At 38.2% G+C, this 27,738-nt stretch overlaps 1 protein-coding gene across 6 annotated transcripts; it reads left to right on the top strand.

The window, feature by feature from the left end:
- Positions 1-781: 781 nt before the first annotated feature.
- On the top strand, positions 782-26,062 carry LOC127944519 (ubiquitin carboxyl-terminal hydrolase 19). 6 transcript variants are annotated; one of them, XM_052540509.1, is made up of 27 exons: positions 782-1,184; positions 2,929-3,252; positions 5,736-5,867; positions 6,216-6,352; positions 6,845-7,348; positions 7,451-7,748; positions 8,360-8,516; positions 8,598-8,669; positions 8,768-8,883; positions 11,513-11,545; positions 14,535-14,758; positions 14,853-15,045; positions 15,138-15,271; positions 15,387-15,545; positions 15,896-16,006; positions 16,139-16,249; positions 16,384-16,485; positions 16,678-16,818; positions 16,915-17,033; positions 17,150-17,293; positions 18,070-18,383; positions 18,462-18,575; positions 18,660-18,876; positions 18,966-19,118; positions 19,737-19,903; positions 19,986-20,161; positions 24,978-26,062. In XM_052540509.1, the coding sequence occupies exons 2-27, from the start codon at positions 3,087-3,089 to the stop codon at positions 25,116-25,118; spliced, it is 4,335 nt and encodes a 1,444-aa protein (XP_052396469.1). In that variant the 5' UTR covers positions 782-1,184; positions 2,929-3,086; the 3' UTR covers positions 25,119-26,062. The 6 variants fall into 6 exon arrangements, with proteins under 6 accessions (XP_052396469.1, XP_052396472.1, XP_052396471.1 ...); XM_052540511.1 differs by having other exon boundaries at positions 804-1,184; positions 14,541-14,758; XM_052540510.1 differs by lacking the exon at positions 782-1,184 and adding an exon at positions 1,295-1,650.
- Positions 26,063-27,738: the final 1,676 nt, after the last annotated feature.

The raw sequence follows: 27,738 nt of genomic DNA, 5'->3' as shown, positions 1-27,738 counted from the left end.
TTTTTTTTTTAAGCTGTACATGTGGAAAGTGCAGTTTGATGACAACATCGCATGTTGTTTACTTGATGTGCTTACACGATGATAGCTAAGTTCACAACACAGAGATATTTGAAGCAGTTTTACTCACTGCATGTGGTTCCAACACACAATCGTGACCCTTTTCCGTTGGGACTGCATTATCATTAAGAAATAAACAATGTGCAATCCGAAATGCAGGGAACAAACAAAAACACTTGCACAACTCCGTTGATGCTCTGTAAAAATAAACTCCACTGGTCCCTTAATGCTGTTTCTCTTTTGGTAATCTGTGCAGGGTTGTCTTGCCCTGGCAACCAAAAACACACTTCTTTTGTGACTTTTCGCGACGCTCTCGCTCTGATCAGGCTGTGCTCAGCCTCTCAGTGCTCTGCTATAAGGGAGCGCGCGCGCACTTAGGACCCATATAAGGAAATTCCACTCCATCTAACGTCACACAGAGCCATTCTCGAAAAAAAATTTCCGAAACTTGTGACAAACCGGAAGAGGTTTTTTTGGAACAAAAATACTCCTTCAAACGTGCAACTTAATTTTTGAAACTTTGTCCATGTTTAGCATGGGAATCCAACTCTTTAACAGTGTAAAAAACGCAGTATGCATGAAATAGCATTTCACCCCCCCCTTTAACGAATAACATCCATCAGTAGCTATTTTTTTAAATGTATACTTTATGATATTTACATAAGAAACGCATCATGAAATTTCACATAAAAAAAAAAGTTATCATCTGCGTATGGTTGCAAACGCTGGATGTCCGGAAGTAGACCGCGTGTGTGTTTGTGTGTGGAGCAGGTTGGCGTGATCGCAGTGTGTGCCCGGTTTGTTTTTGTTCTCGAACAAAGTGAGAGTCACGGAGCTGCGGTCGGCTCTGCAAGTGGAGGACGGACACTGTCGTAGCGTCTTTGTTTGTGTTTACAGTTGTCCTGTATTTGTTTTAACACCACAAAATGGGTGCTGGTTAAGGACTATTTGGGAAATAAAGAAGAATTCAGTTTTTAAGAGGCGAGCTGATGCGGCTCAGGGGCGATCGGCGGCCCGCTGCCGTGTGTGAAGCCTCGGGCTGAATTAGCTGCAGTCGCTGCGGCTCCGCTAACGGAGGAAAGGACACGCCGTTGCGACTCCTTATTACGGAAAAACAACGAAACCGAGTAAGATTTAATTAACACAACTGTTGTCATACCCAATATCGTAATAAGCCTTCACTTGTCCTGTAGGTATGCAAACGTCTGTCAGTACTGCTCCACCCGACCTTGCGGTAAAGTGTTTCGGCTCGTTAGCTCGTGGTTAGCTGGGCAGCGCTTCTGTTCCCTTTAACTGGTAGCTAGCTCGTTCCTCACTCAACACAGCTAACAGGCGTCTCTTACAACCAGACAACAGAGTTAAGATATGTCACACTTCGTACGAATGATATTTAGCAGTATTAGACCAAAATTAACGTTAAGGTACAGTTTGTTAGTGACATGTTTGCATTTAAACAGAACTTGAGTGTGGAATCGCTACGTTAGCCGGGTTAGCAGCTGCGTCGTTAGCGGTCTTTACAGGTTTATAAGCTGTTTGAGTTCCCTTGGATACAGTTTACTCGTATGACAGCTGAAAAGGAGAACAAAAGGAAAGGTGGGAATGATTAAAGTCTTAATATTTTCTCTTGATATTCGTTTTGCATTATGACAGCGAAGTGTCTTGACATTGACAGTAACCGGCATCGGTGGCTAGAATAAACAAACAGTAAGTAACGTTAATGAAATCAGAAGGTTTGTTTGATTCTCCGAACACTAGATTATTAAATATTTTAGCATTGTATATATATGTATATAATGGCAGTTAAATTAACATCAATAAACATGATAACAACCACTTATATATCGAAATACAGACCTAGATTTTTGCTTTATTATTAACGTTATTATTTTTTTCTCTTCAAATCCTACACTCCACACACCGTTTTTGTTTATGTATATGGTATTTTACCATAATTGGACAGAGATTGATAATAAAGGCCACATTTGGCTGTAATCTTTGTCTAGCAGAATATTTATAATTAAAAAGAAAACACGAAATATGAATTTTAATAACTCAAGAATGCCTTCGAAGACAAAACAAAACGTCATAAATGTGAGGTCCTTGAATTTCAGAACATGCTGTTGTTCAGTGATGTAGGCACTCTTTTATATCCGATTACATAAAGAAGGATCTGAAAGTCTGAGACCTCTGAGAGAAGTAGATTTTTCTTTAGATTTACCCAGAAGTAAACCGTTTTTCAAAACAAAGATATTAAATAAAAGCAGATGTATTTATTTCATATTTTACTGTGATGTTTAAAAGTGCTAATGTCAGCATGCAATCAAAATATATTTGATAATGTATGGTTCATCCATGTATATGTCGCATTTTTAAATAAAAATACAAATTTACCTCATATTGTAATCAAAGTGTCCATAGCTGGATCATCTCTCTGGTCACGAATGACAGACTTCTCAAAGCATTTTATTCACTTAAACCCTGCCCCTCTACAATTTACTTATATCTTGTATTAATTTTTGAGTGCAGCGCCACAAATCTCAAAATCCAACTAAAAACAAATGGTTAGAAAATAGTTCAGCCCTTTTTTTTCTTTTTACAAATATCTGTTTCTTTTCTATAAATATCTTATGCTTGCGCACACACTGCAGTAAAACCGGCTCAAATTATGAAACTTGTTTGAAGCCAAAAGAGTCTGTTTACATCATACACTACTTTTCTTTTTTTTTCTGTGTAATCTCTCAGCTCCAACTGCAGACAGACTTTCTTCATCTAGCGTAGACACCTCCAGACTCTAAATAGGGGGGAAATCTGTGCAAAAGTTGTGTAGTTTACTCTAGTAATACGTACATTTTTATTGTTTTTTGTTCACAGTCTCCCTCCGATTCTCTTCTGGGAGTGCTCTCACTTGAAACGCCGCCAAGATAGCTGGACCGGGCAGGAAACGGCACAGCTCAGATCCAGACCCCTGTGGAAGCAGCTCCGGGAGCGAGGTAGGAGACGGCCGACCCATTAGCGGCAAGTGGCTGAAGATGGCCAGCAGCAGTACAGGCCCCAGCGAATCGGGCCGGAGGCGAGGTCAGAGAGGACCTGACGATGTGGTCAGCACCAGTAAGAAGAAGCAGAAGGACAGATTCAACCAGGAGAGCAAGGAGGCCAAGCGGGCCACCTCAGCCACCGGCTCAGAGACTAGAAAAGGTGAGGAGGGGGTCATAGTTTGTAAACACTGATGAAGTAGGTCTGAATTGCTTTTTCTCACTCAGGTCCTTTAGCCCAATTAATCTAATACGCTTGGGTCAAAAGTATAGTGTTGGATAAAACATTTTCTGCAATGATATCTAATGTAATATGAACTGATAGGAAGCGTCTGTGGTGCAGTGTCCTTTTGACCGTTATAAAATGCAGTCTGGCCCATAACTGGAGGTTAAAGTCATTAAAGGTATGGCATAGTCCTTGTCCTATTTTCATGTGCAGAGTTGGGCTGGTTTCCAATCTGTTACGTAGTGTGGTAAACCGGGAACTGGAAAGTTAACAGACATTAACTGTGTGAAACAAACTGAACGTGTCGTGTGTAGTTGTTGTGCTATGCTAGTCAGTATTGATTTAGCTATGGCATTGCACTGCGTCCTTAGCTTGTCCAATGAAATGATTGTTGTGTGGCATTAGAAGCTTGTTTTGGTGGGTATTTGGTGAATCCAGTCTCATTTAGGCTGACATTTCTGACAATCATCTTTTGGTAATTATCTTTGAACAAAACAAAGTACAAAAGTACAAAATACAAAGGTATTGAAAGTAAAACTACAACAGTTTGAATTATTATTATTATTATTATAGTTTTTTTTTTTATTGTCAGTTGTGTTAAAGGGATAGTATGCCTAAAAATCTAAATTCTGTCATGTATTCAGCTTAATGAAAGTCAGTGGCTACCATCTACTGTTTGGTTATATCATCCTTATAAGTATCTTTTTGGTAATATGTTGATATTTAATATGCATATATTTTCAGTCCAATGTTTTTTGTTTTACTTTCAATAAATGGGTTTTTATATGTCACTTTCACTATTTTAGGAGTGTGCGCATGCCAAAAATTGTTTTATTCAGATTTGAAGCTTGTGACATATAAACGCGCACAGCAAAACAATCACTATATTTAGTGTTCATGTAAACACTACAATCTGATTCATCAGTCGGCATCAATTCAGTCCGACTGAACCAAAGATTGTGCATATAAACGTAGCCATTTAGAACAAAGAATATTTAAATAAGACTAAGGAAAAAATAAATAAATTGCAGCTTACTTTGGGCCTTCTGCTACACCTACATCATACGCTCGAACACCTTCTTAAGAAAGTGCCTGCTTGAGCGACCGGAAGCTGGAGATTACAGTTTATACCTTTTTTTTTTATATCTTTTTTTTTCCTCACACTGAACTAAAGCATCATTTCGCTTCATATGGCCTTTATTTACATCCCTGAGCCATGTGGAGTAGTTTTATGATGGATGGATGCAGTTCTAAAACAGGGAAACTATTCACTTCCACTATACAGCTTGGAAGAGCCAGGACAAGTTTAAATATAACTGTGATTGTATTTGTCTGAAAGAGGAATGTCAGATATCAGATAATGTCAGAGAGTGAGTAAATCATGGGCTAATTTTCATTTTTGGGTGAACTATCCCTTTAACGTCACAGAACCAAAAGAAGGCTAATTCTAAACACTGACATTTCTCTGGCAGTGTTTTCAGTTTACAATTACCGATGATGTTTGAGACACGTTACTACTGACTGTTGGCAAGCGTACATGAGCGTTTTGTTTGTTTAGTCCCCCTGTGCCAGCCTGTGTCTAGGGCTGTGCCCTTTCTGCCGAGTGTGTTTTGCCTCTGCAGTGCTGTGCTGAGCGCTCAAGTGTTGTAATCTAAGCCTGTGAGTCTCTGCTTCATTGAAGAAGGGCTTTGTCAAGGTCAGTGGAGTGGCTCTGCCCAGCACATGCCTGATAAGACTTTCCTTAGAGTATTCCTCACACTTCCTTCATTTACTCGCTGCCCTTATTGCCCTCTCTACATGCATTTGATACAGGTGTGCCATTGTCTCCCTCTTGTCGAGGTGTCGCGTTTCGTCTCGGCAAGACGGGAAGACAGAGCACCATCCCTAAATTAACAGTGGGAGAAGTCTGTTTCTGTAGTGCTGAATCCCGTCATGTATGGGGGCCTCATGGGATACTTGCAGATGACATCACGTGGAATAGAAGCCCAGCTGTGGGGCGTGGTGGCTTTCTGATGACCTTTTAGATCTGTGTGTCTCAGCAAGAGAGAGAGAGAGAGTAACGGGACGGGGCTAGCTGTCACTTGACCCTGAAGCCTGATCCTTAGAGATAAACACGCTCTCTTTCTCGCTCTTTCCTGCTCACTCTGGCCTGTTCGCTAGCATGCACCAAAGTTAAACTCCGTAACAGAGCAGTTTGAAATCAAAGGGAGTCTGGCTTTCTGCTTTCTGCTAGCATTATCATGAAATCAGGTTTGATTTTGCTTTATTAGTTTGTAGTAATCCTTTGTGTATTATCTGTAAATTAATGTTCTTTTGTTTTCTCTCTGCTCATGGAATAATACATTTAATTACAGTCAGTGTTATTAGGTCATTTGTTTCTGACTGATCCAGCCTACATAAATGTTCTTTTGTCTGTGTAGATTTGTTTGTGGACTGGAAGCAGAATGCTCACGAGGTGATAGTGAGGCTGAACTGTGAAGATGCTGGGGTGCTGAAAGTGGAAGATATCGATTATGCTTTTTCCGATTCTGCCTGCCACATCCGCCTGCCGGGTAAGGACATTATGTGTGCTTGTGTCTGATTTGGTCCATGGTGGTCTTTTATTGTTCAAATTATTTCTGATGGAACATGTGTTACTGAAGACTGGAATAATGGCAGCTATTTACAGCTTTGCCTCACAGGAATAAATTACAATTTTAAATATAATTAATTAGTATCAAATTGCAATATAATGAAATGTAATCAAATTTTAATGCTATTTGACAATATTACTGTGTTTTGATCAAATACATGGAGACTTGGTGAGCAAAGGAGTCATCTTTCAAAGATATAAAAAAATCTTAATGATACCAAACGTTTTAAAAAGTAGTTTTTATTCTGTGATTTGTTTTCTTCCTCAGATGGCCGTGAATGGAGCTGCCATCTCCATGAAGAGATTGAAGCCTCCTGCAGTAAACTGCTTTATAAGGAGAAAATAAATGTTCTGCAGATTGTCATGCACAAGAAGATCCCCCTCAACACATGGCCCGCCTTTGCTGTAAGAACACTGGCATGCTCTTTGCAGTTTTATTTTGTGCAATAACTGAAAATGTAATTACTAAAAAGACATGGTTTATGTAGAGATATTTTTGCAAAAAATATATATTATATATTGAATGTTTACTTCAAGTTTACTTCCTTTTTAATTATATTTTTATAAAATATTTAATTATTCGATACATAAATATTTAATAAAAATACTTTGTCATCTTAAGTATGTTTATTTTTGATCCATTGTCAAATTGTTTCACATTGCTTAAATATTAATAAAAAACAATAATTATTATATCGGCTTCATATCGGCTATCAGCCCCTTGATTTCCAAGAAATCGGCATCGACTGTCAAAAAACAAATCGGTCGACTACTACAATTATTTTTGTCTGTGAAAGAAGAATATCAGATCTGTATGGCCATGCACATATGCAGCTTGTTTTCCTGGTCAGAGATCCCTCAACCAAGCTTTATTTATTTATGTTCCCCATTAAACAGAACAAGAAAAAGACAGAAATGGTAAACATCCTTCGAGAGAATGGCAGCAACCACCACCAGTCAATCACAGGGCAGTCTGAAAAATCTGGCCAAATCATTGAGAAAGTGCCCACAGGGACCTCTGCTGAGCAGAAACGAGGTAAACCTGACAGAGGGTTGAAGCGAGGGATGAAAGGCAAACAGGTGGAGCTCAGCGAGAGCACAGTTGTAAAGGTAGCTGAGATTAAATCAAGTGCTAAAGCAGACCCGATCAATGAGCCCAGTGCAAAGCGCACCACACAAGCCTCCAGAAACACAAAGGAGCCCCAACTAGGTCCCTGCTCGACAAAGGAGACTCAATCCAAACCAGCAGTTAATGGAAAAACACATTCATTAGCTGTGAGCAGTGGTGACTCGGCTAGCAATGCAAAAGACAACAGGGTTCAGATGCAGGTCAAAAGTAAAGGATGCCAGGCATCACCAAGAGAAAAAGAGGTGGACAGGAGGCCAAAAGTCAATGTTCAGGTGAGACTGATCATTCACTTGAAAGTCAAACAATCAGCAGGAAATAGATTGGTGGAAAAGAGTCTCTCACATCCTGTTGTCCATCCTCTGTGTTGTTTACAGGTTGAGGAAAATGAAAGTAAGACAGTTTCTTCAGTGTGTGAGCTGAAGGTGGCACAACAGGAGAGTTCTCCTCTAGTGAAAATAGCAACTGATGAGAGAGAAAACCGAAAAGATGAAAAGAAGCCACAGGTTGACGCCCAGATCCCTAAAATGCTTCCATCTCATGATTTGTTATCTGGAGCGCCTGTTTCATCAGCCTCTAAGAGAGAGGAGTCTCCTCAAAAGTGCTGCACAGAGGAGAAGAGAGACAAGTCCAAGGAGGATCCACAAGGAGGGAGCCAAGAAGAGGATACAGAAGGTCAGTTAAGAACAATTGTTGCATCATTTGTTCTTTCATCAGAGCACAACATCAGATTATACAGTACAGTTCAAAAGTTTGGGGTTGGCAAGGTTCACTCTCCGGCAAGAGATCTGTGCCATTTCTTAGTTCATCTCAATAGATGCATATTGTACCTTTATTTGACATTCCACAAACTCTGTAGTGTGATATTCAGTAGTGTGAAGCCGCACCACTCGCTGTTGCTTTGCTGAGAGCACTGTTTTTCACACACATGCAAAGAAAGAGATAGAGCAAGCGAGAGAGTCTTACATACCATGCAGAATTGACATGCTACATGAAAACATAGCTTTGTTGTATTTTCCTATCAAAATAACAGTTAATTTGGAATTCTTCAGCTTTTAAAGACAACCATAAGATATAGGCTTTTTCTCCAGTAGTGAGTTGACCTCATGCACAGTCATGCTGAACTCCGACTTGCACTTTGGGTGATCAATCGGTGACTGAAGGTGATATTGATCACCCACAGGGTTTGGAGTGGATGTGGGGGAAAGTTCATTCTGGATCTCCTATACTTGATCTACTGTACTGGATCTACTATACTTTATCTCTCATGATTGATTTGTGTTAAGGTCCGGAGCCAATGGTGAACTTGACGTTTGTCAAGAATGACTCTTATGAGAAAGGGACAGACCTGATGGTGGTTAATGTCTACATGAAAGAAATTTGCCGGACGACGTCCAGGGTGCTGTTTAGGGAACAAGACTTCACTCTTTTCTTCCAGACCAGGTGAGGGAGCCATCCACACACAGTGTCCAGAATAAAGATTCCAATTCTTACAATGACACTAATTATTGAAACTGTTCACAGTGATCCTAATTTTTTGCGCCTTCATCCGGATTGTGGACCAAACACGGTCTTTAAATGGCAGGTTAAACTCAGGTAAGATTTTCTGATGGGCATCCTAATCTCCATTGATCCACTGGTCAAGTGTATGTTTCTGAGGGTTTGTTCAATGGTCCCATCTTCTGATGTTTCAGGAATCTAATTCAACCAGATCAGTCCAGCTATGCGTTCACTCCGTCCCGTATCGACATCACCCTAAAGAAAAGACACAGTCAGCGCTGGGGAGGTCTGGAGGCACCTGCCACACAAGGTCTGCTGCCTGGATTCTGTTGGCTTTTGAGCAAACTTTCACAAGCAACCACACATTATTTTGTCTACATTTATGATACTATATAGCATTAGCTGCATGAGCAGTGTGTCCATGACTAAGGTTTGGCTGAATAAGAACAGCTAGTTCCTTGATCTTTTCAGAGAGCTCTGATGTGTGATATGAAGCATACATGAGATAATTACTGTGGAAAAAGCAGGACTGTTTTTGTTTACATGTTGAAATGAGGGCATGGTCAAGAAAAGGAATGTGACTACAGGGAGTGATCCAGTAACTCAATACGAGTGTGAGACAGGGTCAAGCCAAATGTGCCAGTGCTTGTTAGGGATGCTCATATTGACCGTTTAACCGTTAACCGAAAGTAAGAATTTTGTCCGATTCTATCAGTTTTGCTGCATTATTAAAGAAAAATATTCTGTAGATATTTAACTCAATACCACATGTGCCTACATATTTTGCTGCAAGCACCTACACTTTCACTTAACTGTAGTAGTAAAGTCAATACAATGGAAAAAGGCAATATTAGATAAATCAGAGTGAATCCGTGGGTGAATGTATTCAAATTCTGAATGGGTTATATCCTAGAAAGCGTGCAAAAAGGTGTTCCCCCTTATTATCATTAAAAAGCTGTCACTCATCTTTTCGTTCTTCACAATCTTACCGTTCCGTTATACTCAAGTCAAGTCACCTTTGTTTGTATAGCGCTTTATACATTTTATACTGGTTGTGTTAAAGCAGCTTTACAGTGTTAGGGGCCGTTCACATATCGCGCCTAAAAACGAGTGGAAAACGCTAGGCCCGTCGCTTTCTCCTTCTTTCCAAAGCGCTCGGGCAGTTGCGCCCGAGGCGTCTGCCTTTGCTAAGCAACCATGACGTGCTCTGTCCATGAAGACGCAGAAATTTCAGCAAAGGATAAATGTATGTGTCCTGCTCTAAATGGATTTGCAGCTCTAAAAATCGCTTGCAGTAGCTCTGCTACTAAATTTATTTCAAAATGGCAATCCATATACAGCTATGATCAGCTGTTCTTTCATCTTGGCTGAGCTTTCAATGTTGTTACGGGAGAGGATGAAGCTGATTGGTTAGTTCTTGTCACATGACCCGCGGTGCGCTTGCGACATTCTGAAAAGTTGAAATGTATTCAACTCGATGATATGTAAGCGATGAATGGAGTCTAACTTAAACACCTCTGATTGGCCATTGTGTTCAAGAAAGCAACAGATATGTCTGAGATTGACTACAATGCTCAGCGCTGCAGAAGCCTGTGTTTTCTGCCACGAAACAGGCTGCACTCCAGACTAGGGATGCACGATATTATTGGAACGTTATTAAAATCGACCGATAATGGCTTAAAATATGAGTCAGTCTGATATGAAAGATTATGCCGATATGCCTTGCCGATGAATAACATGCATATGCTCAGGGTGTGCTAGCACTATAAGATCACATCGGCAGATTCATTGTTTTGGATTGCCACATTTAATCAGAGAATGTAGCTAAAGAATGCCATGTTTGGTGTGTGATAGTCACCAGTTACTAGCACGTGCAGTCCCCCCGGGTCCTAATGCTCATCCGGTAAGGCTTTTTATTTACTGTGAATATTAAGCCACAAAAATATGATTTCTATATGAATCCTGCATGTTCTGTGTGTCTCTGTATGAATGAATGGGGCAGAGGCGAAGTTTAATTTACTACACATATACTAAAGCACATCATCATGTCATATAAAAATAGAAACTTAAATGTCTTCACAGCAACCCATCAAAATAAAAGGTTGTTTTAACCTGAAGAAACTATGTTTTGATTTAAAGGTCAGAAGCTATAGCTTACATGAATAAAAATCACAAACATGATGCTTATAAATTAAATAAATTTGTATATACAGTTTTATTCATTTTTGTGTAATATGTTTTTCCCCGAACAGGTAATGAAAAATTTAATACAAGGAGCTCTAAAAGATTTTCAGATTTTTCTTTTTACAGCTCCTTTACTTTAGACCATCTACAAATCTTAAAACATCTACAAATGTTACCACTGCATCTGTTTGTGAAATAAAAGAGATTTGATTTATAGTTATTTTCAAAGCTTTCAATGTGCTTTCAGCATTGAAGAACTTAATTATTGTTTTTTTAATTAATAATTTTTAATTATTTAATTCTAATAAGTAAGGTTTTTTTTGTTAGAAACTAACCAGAATTAAAAAAAATAATTTGTTTCAAATCTCTGCACCAGAGAGAGTTGGTGTTGTTTCCAAACAAAAGTAAAAATATCGGTATCGGCATCGATTATCGGCCAAAATGAGCTGAAAAATAATTGCATATCAGATAACAAACAAAAATCCAATGTCGTGCATCTCTACTCCAGACTATGCCCCACAGCAAGTTGACATGTTAATTTATTTCAAATAAAAGCTACATAAGTTGTGTTCTGAGGTAGACCTGCTATTTATTTTTATCCCTGACGAAAAACATTCAAATAGCATTTAAGGATTCAGAGTGTGTTTCCGTTTTGTCATCTTAATTTGTTATTTAAGTGAAAAATATGTAGTGTAGGCCTGTTTATTTTATTCTTTTTATTTATATTATTTTATTCTGTTTTTCTTTGTTCTCAGAAGTGCTGCAGGTGTGTGATAATTCAGATGCAGGTGCGTGATAATTCAGATATGTGTGAATTCAGGTTCTGTTGTTTCTGTATTGTTCTGTATCCTGCTGTTTGCACATGTAAAAAAAAAAATATATATATATATACAGACACACATATATACATTTTTTTATTATTATTGTTTTAGTGAGTTACAGACACTCGTCCATTCGATTATTTATTTAATACAAATTTAATGTTCTAATCTGATCAGTTAAAGGTTAATATTTGGATAACGAATGGTGGTTGTAGGTCGGAAAAATTAACTGAAATGAGCATCCCTAGTTCTTTTGTTGGTGCCAGGCTCCTGACCCACACTGCTCTACACAGCCTTCTCTCAAATAGAGCTGTGACTATCTGTTTATATACTGATATTGATTCTTCACTTTAGATCTTTAGTTTAAAATATATTTGTTTATATTGATGAATCTATATGAGAGAGAATGGCATCATTCCTCACATTTGGTTCAGATTCAGGTCGGATAAATTGAGAAAGAATTCCAGTATAGTGATGTGTCTCAAATTAAATGTGTCATGATTGTTCAGTTGTGGTTATGTTAATTCACATCATATACACTTACACTACTGTTTAAAAGTTCACACGCATGTTTGTTGATATCTACAACACACTTGTTAGGTCACTGCTCAAAACCCTGGAGTTTTTGTTCAGAATGCTGCCTGCTCATGCTAATCCTTTCTCACTAACAGCGACACAACATAAGAGATTCATCATGCAGTGTAGACAACTTTGATTTTAATGGAATGTTGTTAGTTTGCGAACTGAGATGAGTGACCGCTTTTTTAGAGATTGTAAAGTGAGTGGATAAAAGAATTAAAGAATTAAATAAAAGTATTGTTTTTTATGTTGTCAAGAGGACAGATGGTCAGTTATATGCAGCAAAGTTTTGGAAATCACATCTACATATAATTGCGTGATTCCCTCCTGAAAATGCAATCGCCAGTGATACTAGCATGGAACAAGAATATAGCTTGTCAAAATGTTTGCCAAAAATTTAAACGCAGACTAATAGATCACAAAAAAAATTGTAGCAATATATTTTTAGAAAATTCAAGAAGGGTCTGGCTGCAGACTTGCACTTGCACTCTCAGACTTGCACTCTCAGACACTTGTGCTTCCGCTAGCGACGTCACTTGCAGTCTTTATTTAAAAAAAATATATATTTATTGATAACATTTTGTTTGAATCTTTCAACAGTTTACAACAGTAACCTGGTGGTGAAGAAAAGAAAAAAGAAACTAAATTGCAATGTCACTTGCAATCGCTATTTGCACTCTCCGCTACCTGTGACGTCACTTGCAATCAACACATTCGTGCATGTTGCCAATGGAGACAAGACGCTGTGGTGGTGATTAAACGATTAAAACTAAATTAGTAGGTCTACTACTATACACAAAGTCTTTCGTTAAGCGTTTTCCTCCTGTAGAAAAAAACAAACACTTAATATGGCATAATGTATTAGGATAGGTTAAGTTCAATTAAAAGACCAAATTCGATATATAGTTATTATTTAATGTACAACAAGGCAAGCAGATGGCTATGAACACAATGCGAACGCTTAATGAGGCCTAATAACAGACTAAGATGATAAAGACAATTCAGCATGCATAGCCTATATGTCTTGTTGTTGACTCAAAGTATATACACACCAGCAAATATGAACGTGCATTATGAAATGCATTAAGTGATTTTAAAAGGATCAACTCCATTCAGGCAAGCAGACGAGTACAGAACGCAGTGCGTTAAGTTGTACATTAAACGTTTTCCTCCTATAGAAAATCATTATAAATAAAACACATAATGTAGCTTAATGGACAAAGACAGTGATATAAACAAGTTGTAGAGAGTTTATTCTATATGGAAAAATGCTTAACGCGAAACTTTGCGCGTTGCGTTTATTCACCACCACAGCTTCTTGTCTCCATTGGCAACAAGCACGATTTGTGTCGATTGCAAGGTAGCAGAGAGTGCAAGTAGCGATTGCAAGTGACATTGTAATTTTGTTTATTTTTTTCTTGTCTTCGCCACCTGGCTACTGTTATAAAATGTTGGGAAATTCAAACAAAAAGTAAAAATAAATAAATAAAAAATAAAGACAGCAAGTGACATCACTAGCGGAAGTGCAAGTGTCTGAGAGTGCAAGTCTGAGAGTGCAAGTGCAAGTCTGCAGCCAGACCCTCTTGGAAAATTCCATTCCAATTATATCTAATAGTAATTACTTGTAAATAATCTTAAATGTCTAATTGTACATCGCTGTTTTTGTTATGGTGAAGCCATTGCTTATATATTACATCTGCACTTTACTAGAATAAAGTCCATCTGATTAGTGCAATTAAAATGTATGACCCCGCAAATCCATTAATTACAACCACTACAAACAACAAATGAATTGTGATATTTATCGTATCATTTTGTTTGATGCATAAAAGTAAGTTTTAACATTGAAAAGTAAAATACAGAGAGTGATGCATGTGCAATGTGCATAGTTCTGATCTAATTAATATAACATCTTAATCATAATATGGTTAGTTTCTATCAATATTGAAAAACATTAAATGGGTCTAAAGTGATTGTAAATGCATTAATAATGGTGTTAAAAGATTTCTGTTTCTAACAAAAAAATAATAATTTCTATTTGTTTAAAGATCCTGAAAAATAAATATCAGTTTTCACAAAAATATTTGTATTATAATCAACATATTAGACTGAATTCTGAAGGTGACACTGAAGACTGGAGTAATAGCTACTTAAAATTCAGCTTTGGATCACAGAATAAATTACATTTTAAAATGCATTAAAATGGAAATCAGATATTTAAAAATTTTTATATTTCACTATTACTGTTTTTACAGCATTTTTGAACAAATTAATGCAAGCTTGATGAGCATAATAGTTGTACTGTAAATAGTGAGCGTAATATTACAAGCCATGATATTTAGGTGCTAACCACAAGCTCTGTTGTCATCTGTTTAAGGTGCAGTGGGGGGCGCCAAGGTTGTTGTGCCCTCCAGCCCTTCTACACTTGAAAAGAGCCAGCCAGGAAGCAGCCAGCATGCACTTCCTGCTAAAGAAGAACCACGAGTGGGAGAGGAGAAAGCCAAACCCCCTCGAACCCCAGAGGACTCGGGTCTGGATGCCGTGACCCCACGCTCAGTCTCCGAACACATGTCCCTCAAACAGGAACCAACTGTTGTTACAGTGAGTGCATGTTTGTTTGTCACATATGATGATCTAGTGTACTATAACTTGTCTCAGGACTGTTAGTTAAGATTTGCCCTTTCTTTGTCCACAGCCCAAGCCCACCTGCATGGTGCAGCCCATGACCCACACTCCTCCTGCAGGCAGTGAGAGAGCTGAAGAAGTGGAGGAGAAGAAAGTGTGTCTCCCCGGCTTCACTGGACTGGTCAATCTGGGAAACACTTGCTTTATGAACAGTGTGATCCAGTCCCTTTCCAACACACGGGAGCTCAGGGATTATTTCCATGGTCAGTGGTAATTTGATTGATGAGAATTGCTTCTTTGTTGTATGTTTGTGTGTTCTACCCAGGTGTGTGGTTTTGTGGTGTGTTATTTCCAGACCGGGGGTTCGAGTCCGAGATTAACTGTAGTAATCCATTGGGCACGGGTGGACGGCTGGCCATTAGCTTTGCTGTTCTGCTTCGAGCGCTGTGGAAGGGCACTCACCATGCATTTCAACCCTCCAAATTAAAGGTATCCATTCAGCAGCAAATCTCTCCTCTTATACAATATCTTTCAGTTTCCAATATGTTATTCTGTAAGTAACACATAATAACAGGGTGTTGTTTTTTTCCATTTCTTTTCATAGGCTATAGTGGCCAGTAAGGCCAGTCAGTTTACAGGCTACGCACAGCATGATGCTCAGGAGTTCATGGCTTTCTTACTGGATGGGCTGCATGAGGACCTGAACCGCATCCAAAACAAACCATATACAGAGACCGTTGATTCAGATGGCTGTCAGGATGAAGTGAGCTCTTGTTTTTGTCTCAAAACAGACTGCATATACTGCATCCTTGGATATGTAGCAGAGTGTGTTGCTAAATAAGCATGTCCAATAGAGTCCAAAAGTCTGAGACTACACTGGCAAACTGAGATTCAGAATTCATATCTGACAGTTGACAAAGCATTATGATGTAAAATTAATAAGAAAGATTCTGTGCTGTCATTAATCTAATAATTGAATATGGGACATTTGAGCGTTTAAATTCAAATACCAAGACAATATTTTAATATTTATGTTTCATGTGAAGTGATAAGATAAGGAGGCTTTTCCATGATAATAATTCTTTGAAAATTGTTTTTATTTATGATTGGCAGGTTGTTGCAGAAGAGGCATGGCAGAGGCATAAAATGAGGAATGATTCCTTCATTGTTGACCTCTTTCAGGGCCAGTACAAGTCAAAGCTGGTGTGTCCTGTGTGTTCGAAGGTAATACATCAAGAGCTATGATTCAAATTCATAAAGTCAGTAAAAACCATCAAATTCTGAAATGTATCATTTTCAGTATCTCTTAGCAATATGGTTGTTGGAGTTTTCTCATCAGTGTTTTTTTTTATTAAGGTTTCCATAACCTTTGACCCCTTCCTGTACTTGCCTGTCCCCCTACCTCAAAAGCAGAAGGTGTTGACTGTGTTTTATTTCGCTAAAGAGCCTCACAAGAAACCAGTCAAGGTACACAAAACAACTTTCTGAAGTTCTTGAGTAAGCCTGTGCACAAAAGGCTCAGACTGTTCAACCTCATTTAGCTTGATATTCTTTTTTTTTTTTTTTTATAAATATTTGACCTAAACATTTTGTTTGTGTAGTTTTTGGTCAGTGTGAGTAAAGAGAACTCGAACACAGCTGAAGTCCTGGAGTCAATATCTCGCAGTGTGAGGATCAAACCAGAGAACCTGCGGCTGGCAGAGGTATGATGGTTCTGTTCTGAATATGAGTTTTTCTTGATTATCTAGTTATAATTGTTGGAAGCCTCTTTCACAATTCAAAATAACATTTGGTAAAAAATCAACCAGATCTACTGATGCGTGCCTTGTGACGTTCATAAAAGTTATTAAGTATTAAAGTCATAAAGAGAGTGTTCCCTCAATATTTTCTTCCAGGTGGTGAAGAACAGGTTCAACAGAATCTTCTCACCGCCTCAATCTTTAGACACAGTCTCGCCCAGTGACCTGCTCTTCTGCTTTGAGGTGTTGTCTAAAGATCTTGCCAAAGAGAGAGTGGTGTTGCTGAAGGTCCAACAGGTACACCATTTTTGTCACTCTTCTTATTTTCCTAGGTTTAGTTGATGTTCTTGCTATGATATAATGTATTCATTGTGTCTTTGTATTGATCTTCAGAGACCTCTGGTTCCAAACATCCCAATCACAAAGTGTGCTGGCTGCATGAAGCCTCCTGCCTCTGATGACGAGAAGCTCAAGCGCTGCACTCGCTGTTACCGCGTCGGCTACTGTAATCAGTGAGTTTACATCTATTCATTAGAATAGATGTGTTGTGCTGGCTATGAGATCATGCTTGGGATTTAGAGACTTTGTCTTGGCTAGTTGGTGTTAAGTTTCTTTCCTCTGATTATAGGGCCTGCCAGAAGAACCACTGGCCCAATCACAAGACCACATGCCGGCCCAATGTGGACAATATTGGACTGCCATTTTTAATTAGTGTGCCTGAGTCTAGGTTGACTTGCTCTCGCCTGACACAGCTTCTGGAAGGCTATTCTAGGTATGATTATCTTCTCGCCATGCATGTGATTCGTGGATAAATTGCAATGTTTAACCATCATAAAGTAAAAGCTTATCATTTGTACTCGTACACGTTCAAGTGATTTTAAATCATTCTAGCACAAGTAGAGGCAAAAGACAGCTCAACTCTGTTTGGATGTGTATTAATTGAAAGAAAACAACTGAGAAACTGAAATGTGTTTAATTATATTGGATCTGTGCTTCAGGTCTTAAAGGGACAGCAGCCTATAAATACCTGCTGCTGTCTGTCATTAATGTTAATCAAACGACAGAACAGCTTTAACAAAAGTGTATATATATTTAATATATATACAGTGAACACTGTGCACTGTACCTTATTACTTTCCACACCTGAATATTCTTTTATTTATAACTTGTATTGTATTTATCTCTGCTTGTGTATCTTTTTTTTTCTGTGGTAGTGAAGAAGTGCTTAATGTGTGCTTTAATAAATGGAAAACAAAGTTAAATTGCTTGTTTTATTTTATAATTTATTTAAACTTATTAGCTGTATTTTATAGAATTGTATTATAGCATTCTTTTCATTTAGATTTACACCAGTTGTCTATTTTATATGCATACTTTTATAGCATTAACAGCATTTTATTTATTGTTTATTTAATTTTTTGTCTGTGTAGTTATTACAGCATTTATTTATAGACTATTTGTTTTAATTGGGATGTTCTGGTATAAAAAGTAAAATCTTTTAACTAGGAACCAGCAGCACTGGTGTTAACCCTTCATTTCTGTTTGCAGGTATTCTGTCAATGTGTTCCAGCCACCTTTCCAGTCTGGTCGGACGTCTCCAGAGGCCAGTCTGTCCCATGTTGACCTGGACTCCATGGCGAGCAATGTTTCAGAAGGTCAGGAGCAGGAGGAGGAACCGTCACCTGCAGGAGAAGCGGAAAGCCAAGCCCCACAAACTGAGACCGCATCTGTGATCTCCGCAGCAGGTGGGGACACTCTCTCCACACACACCAGTGACTCCGGGTGCTGTGAGCTCGCCACCAGCTCCCAAGACTCTTTGGTGGAGAAAGAAACCTCATGTGAAAAGGCTTTAAAACCTGAAGGTAAGTTGGTGTAAAAATCTATGCCAAAGTCTTTGTTTGTTGTGGAGTAATAGTCAATTGCTATTTGTTCATCGGTAGCTGTAGTGACCGGGTATCAGCAGCCTTCGGAGCCAGCCAGTGGAAGTGCGTCTCAATTCTACATCGCAGTTCTGGACTCAAGCCAAAAGGAGGACAGAAGACTTGAGGACAAAGGTCAGTCAGAGGTTTTTGGGTGGATTTGTTTTCTAAAATGCTTGTTGGAGCTGTGTATCTTTATCATCCTGGCGCCCCCTACAGGTGATGCGGTACTGGAGCTGCCTGATGACTGCACGCTGGAGCTGGTGTGGAAGAACAATGAGCGGCTGAAGGAATATGTGCTGGTCCGCTCTAAAGAGCTAGAGTTTGATGAGGACCCTGGCTCTGCTACAGAGACATCCAGGGCAGGACACTTCACCTTAGAGCAGTGCCTGAACCTCTTTACCAAACCTGAGGTGCTGGCCCCTGAAGAGGCATGGTACGGACAGACGTGTCAGTTTCAAAGTGTGTTTAATTGACATTATAAATGTGACTGGCCCACATGTATCTTCTCTTGTTGTGGTTCAGGTATTGTCCTAAGTGTCAGCAACACAGGGAAGCCTCTAAACAGCTGCTGCTCTGGCGTCTTCCCAACGTGCTTATCATCCAGCTCAAGCGTTTCTCGTTTAGGAGCTTCATATGGAGGGACAAGATTAATGATATGGTTGATTTCCCAGTCAGGTACACTGAACTGTACTCTTGTCTCACTGGCGGTCACTAGCACAGGGCTTCAGAAGTTTGGCATCTGCCAGATTTATTTTAATGTTTTTGAAAGAAGCATTTTATGCTCACCAAGGATTCATTTATTTGATTAAAAATACAGTAAAAACAGTAATGTTGTGAAATATTATTACAATTTAAAATAACTGTTTTCTTTAATATACGCAAATATATTAAGTGTCACATGACTCTTCAGAAAGCATTCTAATATGCTGATTTTGGAGTGTGAAAAGCAATATTTTTCAGAAATTTTTGTAAGATTGTTTGATGACTGGAAAGTTTAATATAACAGCATTTAATTGAAATATAAATCTTCTATAACAAATATCTTAAGGCCCAAGTATACTTGATTTTATTTTTATTTATTTTTTTACAAGTACGCTAATGTATGCGCACAGTCGAATGTGTAGAAATTATGACATTAATCCGTTCTCAGTTGTTCGTGACACTGCAAAAATAATCCTGATAGTTTAGGTGGAGTTTAACAGCAGTATGAACTGTGAACCTGTCATTTGGCTAAATAGTTTTGTTTATCACCATGTTTGACCATATAATGGACGTTTTTTCTGTCTTCATCAGAAACCTGGACCTGAGCAAGTTTTGTATTGGTCATAAGGGTGACATCCAGCAGCCCCCCATCTATGATCTCTACGCTGTGATCAACCATTATGGCGGCATGATCGGAGGACACTACACGGCCTACGCTCGTCTTCCCAGCGACAAGAACAGCCAGCGCAGCGACGTTGGTATGAGTGAGCTCTTCTAGATCAGTAACATCTCACCGGCTATGATGTGAAACATCTCACTGTCTGTCGTTTACTATTTCAGGCTGGCGTTTGTTTGATGACAGCACAGTGACGACGGTGGAAGAGAGTCAGGTGGTTACACGTTACGCCTATGTGCTGTTCTACCGCCGCAGGAACTCTCCGGTAGAGAGGCCGTCTCACTTACTGGGGCCCCGTGGAGCCGAATCCTCTGCTGCAACCGGTGGTGCTGCCAGTCAGGTGAGCTCAGCTCCTTCTCAAGTCACTGCAGCCCAATGGAAAAACTGTTTAATCTTAGTGGAGCAGCTATATACTTGTTCATTAAAGTTGCAAGGGGTTGGGTAACATTCCTAGTAGATTCTCAAAATGAAAAAAAAAGCTGTTTCTCCATCGTTCATTTTTTAATGAGCCGTCTCTCAGAATTACTCAGACAACATCAGCTGATTATAATTTAATTAGGCGTTTCATGAGTGGTTATGTTCTCTTGGATGTTCTGAAATCTATCAGTCATGACGAATAGATGAATCACAATGAATATTGAGTTGATTTGATAAGTTGTGTTATGATCTCCTGACGCTTTCCTGATTATTGCTCTTTGTTCATTACTTTTGTGAATCTCAAAAGGTGAAAATATACAGAAATGACATTTGCACCTTGTTTTTGCACAGTGTTATTTGCATTTCTAACTAGGGCTGGGTATCGTTCAATAATTTTCAAAATCGATACAGATACCTCGACTTCCATTCTGGTTCCTGAACGATACTTTTTTCAATACCAATTTGATGAAATCTGTTTTAACAAGATTGCATTACATTACCTAACAAAAACTTTGGTTTTCTTGTTTCAGCTTGTTGAGGTTTTTACAGACTCAAAGACTCATCTGAGCCACTGCACAAAGGAACAAAATGTAACCAAGAAAATAAATCAGTGCTAATAGTTTTAATAAAGTTGAAATAGTTTTCATTTTCCACATCTTTTAGGCTACATTTTACACTTGCGTTTTCGTTTCAAAGTGCATAGCTTAGACCGAATCCTCATTTCTTCCAGCGCTGTCTGTCTGTTTTCTCTTCTGCGATCGCTGTTTTGCCTCATTATCTGCTCACATGTCAATCATATTATGTGTTCATAACACGCCTTTTTACTGATGACGAACATCCATTACACTTCCGCGTTCAGTTCTGTACATAAGAAACCCAGAAAAACATTTATAGGGATGAAACATGAAGCTAATAAACACATGATTACGGCAGTATATGTTTTGTACTGTAAGTGATTTTCATGAGATTCTGCCTGTTTTCATAACAATACAGGGTTCAAGCAGGAATAGTGATTAGCTTGATTATATAGAAGGCTACAAATAACATTTTTAAGCAACATTATGTGGTCAGACCCTCATTATATCACAATCGGAAGTTATCACAAACACTCGATGGTGGTTTAAAGTGAGTTTTGAGAAAGTGTTGTATAAATCACATCAAGTTTGCTTGCATGTTTATTGGTTCACTGAAGTTGATGAGATTAACCCTTTAGGTATTGATTTTTTGTACGAAACGGCAACATTTTTCAATACTCTGTATAGAGGCAGTTCAAGGTCGGTGTCTAAAAAGTATTAAAACTCGATACCCAGTCCTATTTCGAACCAGAAGTTTCTTCACATCTTGTTCTCAGCTCTGTTGAACTTAACCATCATAAAACTTTGAATGTGATTCAGTAACATCAGCATCTTTAGAAAGAATAGATTATGAAGCACACAAACAAAGTTAAACATTTGGGGGAATATTTTGCATCAGTGGTCCATCCTTAAAGTTCAAGCTGGTGATTTATGGGTCCAAGGAAACAATTTATTTAGTGTATCAATGTATCAATCACAGGCTGTGTAAATTGATTCACAAAGCTATGATTTGAATATTAAATGCTACTCTTGGACACGAAGAAGCTTCTTGGGGTCATTTTGCATACTGTTTTGCTTACCCATCCACCTGACTGTGAAACAGGAGCAGTGAGCTCTCTGATACACAGTGTAATTGGTGTTCTACGGTGGAATGATGAGGCAAGGCCCTTTCCCAGAGGCTGACACAGGTTTCCGCCAATCGCAGGCGTCTCTGATATGGTAGGAACTGGAGGTGGATGAAGAGGGGCAGCGAGAGGCCTCTTTTCGGAGCCTGTTCTGCCCTGGTCTGCGTGGAAGAAGAGCCAGGATGAGGTCGGAGGAAGAAGAGGAGGGCAGGGCAGGGCATTCTAACCGCAGAGGAAACCGTATCTCAGATAACTCTGATGGCGAGCGTCTGAGATATTTCATCTTGGGCACTGTGGCAGCAGTCCTAGCCTTGCTGTTCAACCTCATCTATCCTTTGTTGTACTGGTCCAACTGAGCTTAATTTACTGGTCACTGTTAATCATCACTCTTCTCTTAGCTTCTTAAATGTTATTTAGCTTGGGAGTCACACAGCCTGATATACATACCTGCTTTTCAGGGTTTTTTTTTTTTTTTTTTTAACAATGATGTCCAGAATGTTTCATAAACACTCAGGAAAAATGTACTTCATATATGCATTTAAGGTTGACACATCCTCAGAGCAGTTAGAAGGACACCACCTTTTTAGCCAGACTTGAGATTTTATTTTAGCTCTATGAACAATCAATAAATCAAAACTTTTATTAAAAATATTTAAGGGATCTAAAAAACAAAGATTTACTCAGTCATGTTGTTCCAATCCTGTATGACTTTATTTTTCAGAACACAAAAGATGATATTTTAAAGAATGTTGGTAACAAAGCAGTATCCGTTTCCATTGGATGTTTTGCTCCATACAATGGAAGTCAACAGGAACTAAAGCTGTTTGGTCACCGGTGTTGTTCAAAATAACACGTTTTATGTTCATACAGGTTTAGAAGGACATTAGGGTTAGTAAATAGTGACGGAATGTACTTTATTCTTTTAGTGGACATTCTCTTTAATATCTGCTAGTCAGCATTGTGTATCTGACCCCATCCTGAACCCTTCTGTAACACCCAGTTAATGCAATCGATGAAATCAGGTTCTGTCTTGAAATGTCCTTTACTTTTTCTTGTTTATTGTCATATTATAGAAGTAATATCGTCTGTCTGTTCTATTTCATGTTGACTTTTAATATAGACTGGCAGAGTCATAGTCCTTATATTTTGGGGTAAATCTTGCTACTTTATTTCACAGTTTCATGCTCATACTTTTTTATTTTATTGTATTTAATTTCTTATATATTTTTTTTTATCTTACTTACTCATTGTAACCACTAAATGATTTTCTTCTGTCTTAATGAATTTTTGCCAAAGTGTCTGGCATGTTTTAAGATGTTTTTCATTTGGGAGTCACACTCATTGTCTTCATCATCAAGAGAGACCCGAACACCTTTCTTAACTTTCTTTTTTTTTTTTTTTTTATACAGTAAAACCAATGTAATATATGAATAATATGAAATACTTTGTTTTTCTTTTTCTTTTTTTTTTTCTTATTTCCAATTGTTGCAATATTTCATGTTAAAATAGAGACAAGACCTTTAATTATAGTGGATGAATTACTGATTTTATATCACACATTGGGAAAAATGTGCTGTTTTATTCATTTGTGTGTGTGAGTGGGTGTGTTTTGCACTTTTGATATTTTAATAGTTTAACCCTTTGATTGCTGTGTCCTTTTTCCTGCATTGTGGCTAAACTGTTGATTTGATTTTACACATTTGCAGAAACATTTGTCACTCTTGATGTTTCAGAGTGTCACCTCTTCATTGATCTGTACTGTATTTTCCGTACTAAAGCGCACCGGATTATAAGGCGCACCTTCAATGCATGGCCTATTTTAGAACTGTTTTCATATATAGGGCGCACCGGATTATAAGGCTCATAGAATAGAAGATACTGCAGTCAAACGTTTGACTGGGTTTGCGTTATACATCCACTAGATGGAGCTGTGCTAAAGGGAATGTCAACATTTTGACAGAGCGGCTTGATCCATATATAAGGCGCACTGTTTTTTGAGAAAATTATAGGCTTTTAAGTGCGCCTCAGTGTGGAAAATACGGTACTTTTTTATGCATCAAGGCTGTTTTGTAGAATCTACATGCAAAAATGTATGTATTTTTCAGATTATTTCCTATTTATTGTACATTTCCTATAACATCCCTTTTTGACCACTTAGCCTTTTTGAATCATTCCCTCAATTTTATTTTTGTTTACATAGCAAGTGCCATAAAAGTCACGTTTCAAGTGTCATACCTTTCAGATGAAGTTATAATTTTTAATTCAAGATCGTTGGGTCCGTAGTGACCAAAAACCAAAAACTGATTACCATTTTGTGAGTCTGCGAGGCAGATCTCCTCAGTAATATACTTCTGAGGTTTTCTCCCCTCTACTTGGCATCATTGATTCAAAGTCTAGTTGCACGTGCTGTAAATTGAGATGAGATCCACATATTGTAAAATAAATGGTACGAGGTTTTTGGATATGTGGCTGTTACAAAAGTCTCAGGGATGCTGGTGCTCCATAAAGATTGATGTGGCTGTCCACACTATAAAGCCTGATATTTGGCTTCTGTGAGTGTCTCAGATCTGGACACAATGACCAAAACAATCCCATCAGATTGTTCTTATACCTCACTAAGGTCATAGGTCAAGATTATGTCATGATGGGTGTTCCTGTTTGAAATGTTACTGGTTCTAATTAAAAGGTAAATCGTTGGGCACTGGACTGCTTTGTGCATGCATGCATCATTTAAGCAGTACTTGAATATATTTGCGATGTAAGTGCTTTTTATTTAAATATTATCTTAAAATGACAATATGTTCATGTTATTTATGATCCTGCACAAAATGTCCCAGCAATAATTGAGACCATTTTAAATGCTGCTCAATTGTAATAATGTATAACGCTCTAGATAAACAATAAATCATTCAAGAGGACCGGAATCACTCATTTGAAATAGTCGAATACTTCAACCTTCTTTGTGTGTGTGTGTGTTGGCATCCAAGACTTGAAAGATGCATAAAGTTTCTCCCCTTTATAATGGTGGTTTATTTTACAGGCTTCTAGCCAGAACCTGTTTGGGACAGACCTGGACCCAGATGGACCGCCTCGGTTGAGCACAGAAGTGACCTCTGACATGTTTGCACACTCTGGAGAATGTGCCGCCCCGTCCTACAGCAGCATGGAGGAGGTGGATTGAAACTTCACCCAGTCAGGGAGACTTGCTTTTTCAAAAAAGAGAAAAATGGACATTAGTACTCGCACGTGAATCTAGCATGGCTAAGGTGCTCAAATTAGTTTTTTGTTTTTTTACATTTGCAGTGTGGATATAAAGGCCACATTGCATTTCCAATGCAAAGACTGTTGGGAGACGGCTGATTAAAGATGACATGCAGTGTTGATGCTTACAGTAAAGACTAATCCTCCAACACATTCACAAATAATTCTGTAATTCTGGAAGGTGCACACAATTGAAATACACTGTCATAAGAAGAAACGCACATGTCTCTAAGTTTTTTTTTTTTATGTATATATGTAATCATTTTAACAGAAATTATGCCATTCACAATTTCACATGGTAGGTTTCTAATACAATGTTTATCTTGCTTGAATTTACACGAGGTGTTACTTTGGTAAAAAAACGATCGGCGAGTGTGAACAGCATGGTTGGTTTAGATGCACAGAAGAGTTTGGTGTTTGTTCTCACTGAAATGTCTCCTGGCCTGATGTGTTTCTATGTAAACAGTCTTGAGGTGTTGTGTTAAAGTTTTTGCAGGTGTTGTAGGTGAGGTTTTAAGTGTGAACCAGGCAGATTGCTTGAGTTGTTTTCCCCCTTTCATACTCAGGCCATTTCTCAACTTTCTTTCTCAGACAATCTAGTGATTGCAATTCTTTTGTTTTACTCCATGTCAGATCCTGTGGAAATGCAAAAGCTTGATCGATTGAGATGCATGTTGACCTACAATTACCCTAAGTACTGTGTATCATATATCATCTCTCCTGTTTTTATAAGTTGTGAGTAGATTGTTTTTGTGTTGGACTGCATAGCAAGCAGGAACTGGGGGATTTGATCGTAAGAATGCTGCTGTGAATAAAACAAATGGTTAATATAAATAAAGGCCTTTTTTGTGTAACAACTTAAAATGTTACAGTTGTTACGTGCATGTTTATTTGTCAAGTTTCACAGCAGGTGAACCTCATGAAAATTGAATGAAAAAGCAACCAGGTCATGTTAAACTCCAAAATCAAGTGTGACGTGTCGGCTGTATAAATGAAATGAATGGGAAAGTCCGTAACAAAGCAATGCTTTTAAATTTGTTTTGAATAATGTCTATATATCAGACAACTCTGAACAGACATACACAGAAAATTAAGGGGTAAGACTATAAAATATAAAATACACACCGATGGAGAAAGACTGAAATGTTCAAATATAATACTATATATAATCTAGATACTGGGATGTTTCATATTTTCACTTCAGTCACGTGGTTTGTTTGTGGATTATTGTACTTTTTGGACTTTCATTCTGATGACATTCACTGCAGAGGATCCATTGGTGAGCAAATTATGGAATGATCGATTTTTCTGGTGAAGAAATAAACTTCTACATCTTGGGTGGCCAAAAAGTGAATACATTTTCATTTTTAGATGATATATGACATGTTCATGTACTCAAAGACTCTTATGCTCAACAACAACAAAAAACTATCTTGCTCAGCATCATGATATCACATGGTTCTAACTGTTTTCAGGTAACGTTAAATTGAAGCTGTTGTCAAAAACAAACTCTTCCTCCAGCCTTGAGAGGGTGCCATCACATACTGCTAGACTAGTTAGACTTTACTGAAGACTCTATTGAAGTTGAGTTTATTGCGTGATTTTAATCAAAATAAATATAATACAGGCCATTCATTTCACCATATTTAGTGGAGTAATATATTTTTTCATAGTCACTCACCGACAGGAGAAGGAAGGGAGCAGTAGGTGGCGCCCTCACTACGTTCATCGCTGAAGTCTCGCTCTTTCTCGCGGGATTTCACACTGACAAGGAAGTGATGCTGTCATTCTTTTCACCGCCGATTTCAGAGTTCAGCGGTTTTCAGTCAGACGTTCTTTCCTAAACGAATGAAGTTCAACTAATGTATCTGTACCCAGGGCCGGTGTGGATTCATTTTCAGTGCTATCATGCTAGGAGTTTCATGCCTTAAACTGGGCCACTTGATTTTTGTTTTATGTATTATTTTTTTGCGAGGTTCCGCTGTCAGTGGAGTCAAAAGATACATGTCATCATTAGGGTTGCCAATTAACTTCATAAATGGAAAAAAGAGACAAATGCGTTTCTTTATCTTTAATTCTTGTATTCTTAAGTGTTTATTCTAAATAAGGGACGCCCCAAATATGTACCATAATGTATGTCTTCTTGCCTGCAGTTAAAAAGCTCTGAAATAATATTTGTTTTGTTTAACCCGTTTATGTACAATAGCCTAATTATACAAATAATTTTAATGTCATGCAAAAATATTGGCCTGAGTAAATTGTACCATTATAGAATTGACTTCACTAGTTGGCTAATTTATGAGATGAAAATACTGTGAGTTTCAAACTGCATTAAATTTGAATGCATAACAACAGAAGGTCTAGTCAGTCAATAAAGCATTTTTGGACGGTGTCCCTCAGGAGCAACCCGCAGATTATTCCGATTGGTCTGAAAGTCTTCCTCACAAAATAATTATTGATTATCAATTAAGAATTTGTTATTGATGTGGTCCGGTGAAAATAATAATATGTGCTGCAAGAAAATAATAAATAAAAAGAGT

The sequence above is a fragment of the Carassius gibelio genome, chromosome A23 (genome assembly GCF_023724105.1).
Source record: "Carassius gibelio isolate Cgi1373 ecotype wild population from Czech Republic chromosome A23, carGib1.2-hapl.c, whole genome shotgun sequence".
Lineage (NCBI taxonomy): Eukaryota > Metazoa > Chordata > Actinopteri > Cypriniformes > Cyprinidae > Carassius > Carassius gibelio.
Note: the sequence above shows the minus strand (reverse complement) of the source record. Positions and strands in the feature narration are given on the sequence as shown.

Excerpts from the sequence above, each read along its gene's own strand:
- LOC127944519 (XM_052540509.1), top strand. The coding sequence starts at position 3,087 with ATGGCCAGCAGCAGTACAGGCCCCAGCGAATCGGGCCGGAGGCGAGGT. Across the intron at positions 8,517-8,597 it reads ACTCTTTTCTTCCAGACCAG|TGATCCTAATTTTTTGCGCC; the intron begins GTGAGGGAGCCA and ends AACTGTTCACAG. Across the intron at positions 15,272-15,386 it reads TTCAACCCTCCAAATTAAAG|GCTATAGTGGCCAGTAAGGC; the intron begins GTATCCATTCAG and ends TTCTTTTCATAG.